Source organism: Stegodyphus dumicola, chromosome 7 (assembly GCF_044657685.1).
Source record: "Stegodyphus dumicola isolate Sdum_Otavi_A_Nest chromosome 7, ASM4465768v1".
Lineage (NCBI taxonomy): Eukaryota > Metazoa > Arthropoda > Arachnida > Araneae > Eresidae > Stegodyphus > Stegodyphus dumicola.
Genome location: NC_140774.1, coordinates 82937615 through 82948917, shown reverse-complemented (window position 1 = coordinate 82948917; position 11303 = coordinate 82937615). Strand labels below are relative to the sequence as shown.

Genomic DNA, 11303 nt, shown 5'->3' with positions numbered 1-11303 from the left:
AATGCCTGAAGAAAAAGAGCAAGAATGAAGCAGAATGCCTGAAGAAAAAGAGAGGAAAAAATAAATTTTTGCGTATAATTTACGTAGGTTTTTTTTTTCCCAACCTCCGATCGCACAGTATGATGGCCAAGTATGCGGCAGGCGGTTGGTGTGCGTAGTAGGTGACTGCGCATCTCCCCCTCCACATGCTCTGTCACTGGCGTATTCAACACGCCATTTTCTGTTGGGTTGCAGTCACATAAACACAGCTGTCGCTATTGATTCTCCCGCCAAATGTGAATTGCGAGCTGTTATTAGTTTCTTGCAGGCAGAGAGAACAGTGCAGCGGAAATTCATCGAAGAATGAGTCGAGTGTATGGAAACAGCTTTATGGGTGATGCCATTGTTCGTGAATGGTGTCGAAAGTTTAAAGATGGTCGAACTGATGTGTATGATAGAGGGGGTCAAGGACGCAAGTCTGTCGCTACAGACGACAATGTTCAACGAGCTGACCAAGCGGTTAAGAAAAATCGAAGGTTCACCATAAGTGAATTATCGATGAAATTTCCGGAAGTTTCAAGATCTTCCCTGTACTCTATCGTTACTGAACAGTTGCGCTACAGAAAAGTTTGCGCTCGCTGGGTCCCACAGATGCTGACTGACGACCACAAAACTCGCCGAACGATTGCAGCGTTTGAATTTCTTGACCATTACAATACTGATGGAGAAGAGTTTTTTAAATCCATTGTGACAGGTGATGAGACATGGGTTCAATATGACACGCCCTAAATGAATCGACAATCACAACTATGGATGCACACAAATTCTCCAAAGAGACCCACAAAATTCAAACAAACCTTTAACAACCGTAAGGTTATGGCAACTGCTTTTTGGGACCAAAAAGGTGTGTTGCTTGTGGAGTTAATGCAGCCTGGAACAACAATTAATGCAGATTCATATTGTGAAACTTTGCGACGCTTACAGTGAGCTATTCAAAATAAAAGAAGAGGCATGCTGACTTCTGGAATTGTTCTGATCCACGACAATGCCCGTCCTCACAGCGCTCGTGTAACCCAACGGCTCCTTCAGCAATTTCAATGGGACATTTTCGAACATGCACCATATAGTCCTGACCTAGCGCCGAGTGACTTTCATCTGTTCCCTGAACTGAAGCAGTGGCTTGGTGGGAAGAGCTTCCAAAATGACACGGAGCTGAAAGAAACCGTCACAACTCACTTCATTGGCGGGGACATTTTATGAAGAGGGTATTGAAAAGCTTGTTCACAGATATGACTAATGCCTCAATCATCAAGGTGATTATGTAGAGAAATAACCTGTATTGTACATTACTTTTGGTAATAAAATCTTTTTTGTATATTCACTTGTCTTTTCTTTATAGCCCATCGGAGGTTGAAAAAAAATAGCCCTCGTAGTATTTGTATTTTTTTTTTTTTTAAATCTTATGATATTTGATTCTTGCGATTTCAGAAATAAAATATTTGACTAAAATATGAATAACATTTTAAAAAACCAAATGTAGGATAATAAAATTGTGTAAAGCAATGGGCACAATGATAAAACTGTTTAAAGCAGTGTATGCAAGTCATCCTAAGTTAAAATGTCGGTTATTGGTACATCTCTCTTATTTATATATCTTTTCTGAATGGAACATTGAAAGACGTGTTAACTGTGCTTTACTGTATTTCCTCTTTAATTATATGCAGTTTTCAAATGCATCGTAGTCTGGGTTACAAAGTATTCTTCCAAAAGAAACGCAATTCAAATAAATAAAATCAAATTCTGGAAAATTTATATTAATAAATGTATTAAAAATGCTCAGTTCGAATGAATAAATAGAAAATTTTTAAATAATTATCTGACGAGACAATGCAACACTAACAATTAAAATAAAAGTCTAAACATTTAAAAATTACCTAAAATAGTAACTATGACTAAAAATATAGTATAAAGAAAACTATTTGAAAAAAAAAATAAATAAATAAATAAACGATGCACCTTTGATTTAAACTACGCAGTTCAAATGAGTAAATAGAAAATTTTAAAACAGTTATTCGAAAGAAACCATGCAACTTAAACAACTAAAATGAAATTCGAAAAAGAAAAAATACTTTAAATGATAACAATTATATTTAAAAGTATAATATAAAGACCATTATCTGAAAAACGGAACAATCGGGACTTTTTCTCCCCCTCATGCATGAAAGGGAAATAAGTTGTCATATATTAAGAAGTTTACCAAGTGAACTATTCTTGGCGCAGACCGAAAAAAAAGCACCATCATAAACTGTTGAATTTCTCCATATATTTCGCACCAAATTTTACAAAATTTAGTACCTAGGCATAATTTGAGTCGTAGAATCGAAATATGTAAAAAAAATTGTTTGTTATTCCAGAAAAAGTCCGATTTTGTGTCAAAATACCTATGTTAGAATAGTGTTATATATAAATCTAATATATATCTTAAGTCGCGCTTTCGAGCCAGTAGAACACCCAGTAGATTGAATGAGGGTGGTCACGTGGAGCACCTTACCCTACATCGTCCTGGACACAATTAACAACTGCTCCTCTTGTGCAGTTTCGCCTTAATTTCTTCTTGTTTTCTGCAAACTGAACTGTTTCTGTTTCTTACTTACCTTTACTTAATGAGGTTCGATGACAAAATGATCAGAAAATAGTCAATAAATGTTAATATTGTTTCTGTATTCTGTTTTGCTCATTTACTGTACAGTCAAAAGTTGTTAATCCGGACACCCATAATCCAGACCTCAAAGCTGCAAACTTTCTGCGCATGCGTTAACGCATGCGCGTTTAATGTATAACGGACGGTATTGTTGGCAGCGGTGATAAAGGCAAAGCATGTTTTGCTTCCCTTAAATAAAGCTAAGACTAAACTAAATAAAATTCTTGCTTTATTCCATAAATAAAATAAAAGAGCTAACACTGTAGCCTTTACATTTTAAAATCATTTGATTGAAAGCAAACTAGCATAATGCTAACTGATAATCACACAAGAGAACAAAAACAACCAAATTCGCCGATACCGGCGTACATATATACTCGGCCAACTCGCCGATCTTGACGTCATCGGCCAATCAGCGGCAACCACGTTAGCTTACCGCCGATCAACCTCCGATCAAAATTTGCATGTGGAAAGCCAACAAACGGCCCTCTTTTCCCCATGCAAAGACAAAAACAAAACTTTCACAGAAGTTCATAGTTCAATTCTATTATACGAAAACACTTATTGTCTTTAAACACTGAAAACATCTAAACAAAACTTTCTTAAATTAACAGCAGTCGTTGCTTTTGTAAATAAGTCGGCAATATTTAATTTACTGGTGATAAATTCAAGGTCAAACACTCCATCATTTACTAGTCTTCTAACAAAGTGATATTTTACGTCTATGTGCTTAGTTCGGCGATTTTCTATTGGCGATCTAGAAAAATCAATGGCAGACTTGTTATCACAAAATAGTTTACACTCTCTTAAATTAAACTTTAAAATTTCATCTTGTAAGACATTTTTCGTCCGCATTAATTCCTTCGCTGCTTCAGATAAAGCGATATACTCCGCTTCCATGGTTGATAAACTTACACATTTTTGTTTAACCGTTTTCCAGATTACCGGTACTTCATCTAAATATAATATAAATCCTTCCATGGACACGCGGTCATCTCTGTTACTTGCATAATCAGCATCTGAATAACAATATAAATTTAGATGTTCAATCTTCGATAAGTTTAACTTATATAATTTAGTACTATTGAGATAACCAAGCAATTTCAACAATGCTTCCCAATGCCTAATTCCAGGATTCTCCTGAAATTGTGATAAGATATTCACTGCATATGTAATATCAGGCCTTGTCCTGTTAGCTACAAAAACTAAACATCCTAACAGATTTCTAAAGGGTAATTGTACGCATTGCCGAAACTTCTGCACTTGTAGATGGACAATCTAATTTTGTAAGAATAGTGTCCTTAGCTATGGGAAGTGAAGTTATTGGTATCTGGAAATGTTTAAATTTTTCAAAAATTTCTTCGATATATTTTTGCTGATGTATAAAATCCCCATTCTCATTCTCTAAGAATTCAATTCCAAGTAACGTTTTAGTTTTGCCTAATACTTTAAGATCAAAAAACTTACTCAGCTGTGAAATTACTTTATCTATACTATATTGATCTTTACTAAAAATCACAATATCATCTACATATAACAAGAGAATTACATTTGAACCCTTATAAACACAATTACACCATTGTATTTTCTTAAAATGTAGATTTTCTAAAGTACTTTCAAATTCACAAAACCATTCACGGCCGCTTTGATGTAGACCGTAAATGGCCTTGTGTAATAAACACACTTTATTTTTCTCTTCGATAAATCCCTCTGGTTGGGCCATATATATGTTCTCATTTAGGTCTGCATATAAATATGCGTTCTTTACATCTAACTGACAATTAGTCCATCCATATAAACATATCAGTATAGTGAAAAATATTCTTATGATTGAAAAATTTACTACAGGACTGTAAACGTCATCAAAATCTTCACCTCTTTTCTGCCTGAATCCCTGTGCTAACTAAGCGTGCTTTGTATCTAACCACTTGATTCTTTTCATTTCTTTTTAGCGTATAGACCCATTTGTTTCTTATTATAGTTTTATTTTCTGGCTTTTCGACTAATTCCCAAACCTTTCTTTTCTTTATTGTGTCGATTTCTTCTTTCATTGCCTTATCCCATTCTTCGGCATTTACTGATTTTCGTGCTTCTTTAAAATTTTGTGGGATAACTATTTCTACGGAATTTGCCTCTTCAGACACAGAGCTAGTCTCCTGTTCTACGAAATTAACTTTCCCCGAGTATTCGTTTTTTCCACTAAAATCGAACTTATCTTTTTCATATTTAATATTTCTTGCCTCACAATACTTTTCAATATCATTATAGGATCTAAAACGGGTGTCTGTTCCCTCTACATAATAATATATGTCTGTACGTGTTCCATCTGGCCTTTTAACTGCTTTTCTTTGCCAGTTTAAGTCTGATACTTCTTTCGGAGTAGATTTGTCATCTGACAACTTTATTTCTTCTATAGAAATTTCCTGTTCTTCATCTGATTCTGCTAATTGCTCAGATTCCTCTAGTCTTTTAAATTTAGGTTTTGATTTCTGTTCCAGGATGCCATTTGCTGCATACAGTTTTTCATCGAACTTCACATTACAAGTTTCTATTAATTTGCGTTCTTCTGGCAGCCATATCCTATAACCCCTAGTTTCCTTCGCATATCCTACCATGATTCCTTCTTTGCACCTCATTTCTAATTTATTCCTAATCTGTTTTGGCACGCCAACATAGGCTTTACAACCAAATACTTTAAAATAAACAACACTGGGTTTTCTATTTAGGAACATTTCATAAGGGGTTCGGTTGCTTTTATGACATACTCTGTTCCACGTATGTACGAAACAGCCAAGAGCTTCTGCGCACCATTCTTTTCCCATTTTACCGTCATTAAGCATAGCTTTAACTGCGTCTAATGCCGTTCGGTTAAAACGTTCACACACACCGTTCTCTTCTGAGGTGTACGCGTTCGTGCGTTCAACACTAATTCCATTTTCGGCTAAGTACCCTTCGAATTGCCTATTACAGAATTCCCCACCATTATCGGTGCGTATACTTATTAATTTTCTATTTGTCAGTCTTTCCATTTGCCTATGATAATTCTTAAAGTTGTAGAACGATTCGTTTTTATTTTTCATACAATACACTGTTACTAATCTACTATAGTCATCTACAATAGCAAGAAAATATTTACTCCCACCCTTAGATGGAACTGGTAGTGGGCCACAAACGTCTAAATAAACCAACTGCGATGGTTTATCCGATCTCTTCGGAATAGTTTTAAAAGTTATTCTACTAGATTTAGCAATAATACACGATTCACACCTCTCTATTGGTTTTTCAATTTCTGGTAACCCTTTCACGCTTTGATTCTTACTAGTTTTCTTAATATAATCAAAATTTACGTGGCTAAATCTCCGATGGCATAGCATTGCATCGTCTACTTTATTTAACTTTCCAATTTCTGTACCGTAACCAGCTTCCCTTTTACCTGTTGCATATCTAAATGGTTTTACGTGATAAAGTCCGTCATATCGTTTAGCGTAGCATAATCTATCCCAATTATTAAAGTATATCCACATCTTCCCTTTTGAAATCACAAAATGAGCACCAGCCTTTTCTAACCTTGCTCCCGATAATAAATTTCTTCTTAGATTTGGATTATATAACACATTATCTAACTCAATCCAATTTATTCGATTGCCTACTTTTACTGCAAATTTTACAGTACCCTTTCCTATTACTTTCACAATTTCCTACAGCTAAAGACATACGTATATCGTTTATTTCTTCGAAATTTGTCATTAAATTTCTATTATTACAGAAATGAGTTGTAGCTGCAGTATCTACGACCCAATTAAATTTATCTGCGTTACCTCCTTTATCTGTAGTTGTTACATAATTTTCTACTAACATTAATTCTTTATCTTTAAACTGTCCATTTTTATCGTCTATTTTAAACTTCTGATTTTTACTTACATTTTCTTTACATTGAGCAATTAAGTGCTCAAATTTATGACATCTGAAACAAGGTCCTATTCTCATATTCCCCATTTTTTTCTTAGATTTAGTTTTATTTTCAATTTTATCTTTCCCTGCGTTTAAACTAATAGTATTAAACACGCTTACCTTGCTGTCTTCTAAATCGGCAATTACCTGGCGAAGTCGGCTTTCTTCCCTTACCAGCTATTCAGCAATTCTTTCCAGAGTAAAATCTTCGTCCTTTCACCTATAGATCAATTGTACAATGCCGGAGTATTCCTGGGGTAATCTCCTTATTGCCTGGAATCCTTTAAAAAGATCTGCCAAGTTGTGACCAGCTTCAGCCAACTTCTTTGCAGTCATTCTTATTCTTGCGATGAATAATCCTATTTCTTCATTTGGCGTATATCTAATACTAAAAAATTCATCCAGTAACTGAATTATCCTTGCTCTTGTTTTGAGTTCGAATTGCTTCTGTAGAACTTCCCACACTTCTTTACCACTTGAACATTCTTGTATCAGCGGCCTGAACTCAGCTTTAATTCCGTAATATAATGTAGTGAAGGCTCTGTTCTCCCTCAGTGTGAACTCCTGCTTTTCACGCCTTGTTGCACTTTTATCTAATTCTTCTTCTTTGTCTTCTATGAAGCTCCAACAACTTCTATCCAGTAACAGCATTTTCATGTCGACTTTCCATCGATCCCAGTTGTCATGGTTTAACAACTCAAAACCTTCAGGTAGTAATGACATCTTCAATTAAGTGTGAGCACAACGACTTGAACAAACTTCTAAGACAGGTCAGCTTCTTTTCGTGGATAACGGCCATCTTCACCTGCATTCCTTTAATGCTGAGTTGAACTGGATGACTGATTAGCTGTTGGCGCTGGGCCCATAACCCTGTTGGCAGTGATGATAAAGGCAAAGCATGTTTTGCTTCCCTTAAATAAATCTAAGACTAAACTAAATAAAATTCTTGCTTTATTCCGTAAATAAAATAAAAGAGCTAACACTGTAGCCTTTACATTTTAAAATCATTTGATTGAAAGCAAACTAGCATAATGCTAACTGATAATCACACAAGAGAACAAAAACAACCAAATTCGCCGATACCGGCGTACATATATACTCGGCCAACCCGCCGATCTTAACGTCATCGGCCAATCAGCGGCAACCACGTTAGCTTACCGCCGATCGACCTCCGATCAAAATTTGCATGTGGAAAACTAAAGCCAACAGGCATAAGCTAAGCTAAAATTATCTATTTCAGTTAATGTTGCAGATTGTGTTGTTCCTTAATCTTCTAATTGGACCCGGCTTATTATTTTTTGCAGATTGTTAGAGCAATTTTATAAAAGTAAGCTTGAACTTTCGATTATGTCAAAAAGAATTTCCGATTCTGGAGCTGCCAAAGGATCTATAAAGCGAAACCATGTTTCGATGTCCACCAAACAAAAAGTGGAATTGCTGCAAAAAATGGATAAAGGCATATCCTTTGTTTCTCTAACCATTCCGAAATCTGCTTATCAATTTCGCGCTGCTCTGCGGGAAGGAAGGGACGTCGCGGCGCACAATGAGCTGGAAGTTGATCTGTCAGCACTATCCTTATCTTCAGGGCAGATGTTTTTATTTTACTCAGCTTATAATTCCTTACTAAATGTAGTATTTCATCTCGATGCATTCTGTCTTTGATATGATTTAAATCAAATTCCTCGTCATTATAAATATCACGAGTACATATCAAATAGTTTTCTGGTTGCAATTTTCTAATTTCAACTATGCATAATGTATGCTTTACGCATGCGCGCGTTGAAAGAAATGTTTAATAAAGTAAACAAATAAATATTAAGCTTTTTTTTTTTTTTTTGTAAATTTTGATACCCTTTAGATCATAATTGCTCTTTATTTCATAAATTACGGTTTCATATTTTTAATTTTATAATTTCTGCATGCCATCTTATCAGATTTAAACTGTTGATCTATAATCTGGAAAAATCGATAATCCGGAATCGCCGAAGTCTCGACGAGTCCGGATTAAAGACTTTTGAGTGTATTAAATTTCATATTTTTCCCGAAAGGACACTCTGTGGTGGACATTTTAGAACTACATTTTTTTTTTTTTTTTTCAAAATTATGTGAGCGCATCTCATGTATAGCCCATATGTAAAACTTTGTTGCATTCCGTTCACCTGTTCACACTGCAGGATGACATTTATAGGGAAAGTTTAATTATAACGAACAGAAAACACTTGCGACAATTCATCATGCTATTTTATTGCATTTTGCATCATGAATTTTAGATTTGCCAAGAAATTAAATAAAATCATCATTATTTCCAAGCATGTGGTATTTCACCAAAAAATCATTTTTCAATTCTTGGAAATTAGTTAATAAGTCATTTGCCTTCTTATTTAACAGAATGGTGGCAGAGACAAGCTGAAAAGAATAATAATCTGCATGCTGCAGTTTTGAAAAAAAAACTGTCAATTCATCTGAAATTTAAAATCTTATTTAATGAATCTACTGACTTAATTTAATCTATTGACTATTGACTACTGATTTAATGAATCTTCTTCAGGGCAGATGTATTCCTTTGCCAAAGGGGTTTTGGTGATTATTAGTACAGTCAAAAGTCGTTAATTCGGACACCCATAATCCGGACCTCAAAGCCAAAAACTTCCTGCGCGTGCGCCGCATTGACACATGCGCATAGGCGTTTAAGCGTGCGCGTAAGACCTTTACGACTGCGCATTTGCGTGTGCACAAGCGCAGAATACGTTTTCGCTGCGCGTTTAATGTATAACGGACTGTATAAGCTAAAATTATCTAATTGTCTATTTCAGTTAATGTTGATGATTGCGTTGTTCCTTAATCTTCGAATTGGATCCGGCTTATTATTTTTTGCAGACTGTAAGAGCAATTTTATAAAAGTAAGCTTGAATTTTCGATTATGTCAAATAGAATTTCCGATGCTGGAGCTCCCAAAGGATCTACGAAAACGAAAGTATGTTTCGATGTCCATCAAACAAAAAGTGGAATTGCTCCAAAAAATGGATAAAGGCATATCCTTTGTTATCTAACCGTTCCAAAATCTGTTTATCAATTTCACGCTGCTCTGTGCGGGGAGGGGGGAACGTGGCGGCGCGCAATGAACTCGAAGTTGATCTGTCAACACTATCGTTATCTTCAGGGCAGATGTTTTTATTTTATTCGGCTTATAATTCCTTATTAAATGTACTATTCCATCTCGATGTACTTAGTCTTTGATGTGATTTAAATCAAATTCCTCGTCATTATAAATATCACGAATACAAATCAAATAGTTTTCTGGTTGCAATTTTCTAATTTCGGCTATGCATAATGTATGCTTTACGCATGCGCGCGTTGAAAGAAATGTTTAATAAAGTAAACAAATAAATATTAAGCTTTTTTTTTTTTTTTTTTTTTTTTGTAAATTCTGATACCCTTTAGATCATAATTGCTCATTATTTTATAAATTACGGTTTCATATTTTTAATTTTATAATTTCTGCATGCCATCTTACCAGATTTAAACTGATGATCTATAATCCGAAAAATCGATAATCCGGAATCACCGAAGTCCCGACGAGTCCGGATTAAAGACTTTTGACTGTATATGTCAGCTAATACCCAAATACACAAGATAATTTACTTCTCAGAATGCCAAATTACTTAAAAGAAAAAATATAAAGCTTAAAAATACAACATTTGAGACTTGGGGGGGGGGAGGGGTGAACAGAAATTGAATAACCTTCACTGTACTTCAGTACAAAGTCTGAGATCCAGACATGTTTGGATTTTGGCGATTCTGGATTTAGGATTTTTCCACATATTAGATAAGAAGACATGTATAAATTATAAAATTAAAATAAGAATATATGCATGAATTATAAAATTAAAATATGAAATAATCATTTATGAAATAAATGAAGCATTTATGACCTTATGGAATCAAAAATCTGCAGAAAAAAAAACCATATTAAATAATTAATATTTAAACCATATACCATATTAAATATTTATTTCAATGTAAGTTGTTTAAATTACTTCATTTTTTGTGCTAATATTTTATCCTTAATGCTACAGATACATAACTTCTTGTTCAGTTACAATGTTAAATTGTTCCAAGTCCTGTAATTGCATGTCGAGAATTCCCACTTAATTGTCAATTGAATTTTTTTTTTTTTTTTTTTTTTTTTTTTTTTGTTCTCAACAGCCTCTCTATCACTTTCTTCATATTCGGTAGGGGTATTTTTTGGATTTAGAACCATACTACTGATTTCAGTGCCATTAAATAACTGATGATTGTGCCATTGTCACTGCAATGAAAAACTTTTAGTTATATCATCTTCATTTACTACCTTTTCTTTCTTCACAAATTCGATTAATTGGAAAATTTCTCTTTTTGCTTGTGATATTTGAAAACCTTCAAATAAGCGGCTGCATTCACTACACACTACTATTATCGTGAGAAATCGGTGATTAAAGAAACGTTATCCATTAAATTTTGTATATCTTCTATGACATGCTGATGAAGTTAAACCTGAATAATATTAATTATTTATTATATTTAAGGTTATTTTTTGCACATGCTTAAGACTTATAAAAGTTTCAAATAATTAACTTCTCATATATACTTACGGCTTACCCAGGTATGGCGCTAGACATTTTGCAGCCCCATA

General features: G+C 34.4%; 1 protein-coding gene across 1 annotated transcript; it reads left to right on the top strand.

Annotated features, from left to right (window-relative positions):
- The first annotated feature begins 342 nt into the window (after nucleotides 1-342).
- Nucleotides 343-768, top strand: LOC146996248 (protein GVQW3-like). Its single transcript, XM_085821396.1, has one exon. It carries the CDS (start codon nucleotides 343-345, stop codon nucleotides 766-768), a length of 426 nt encoding a protein of 141 aa, XP_085677522.1.
- The last annotated feature ends 10535 nt before the right edge of the window (nucleotides 769-11303 follow it).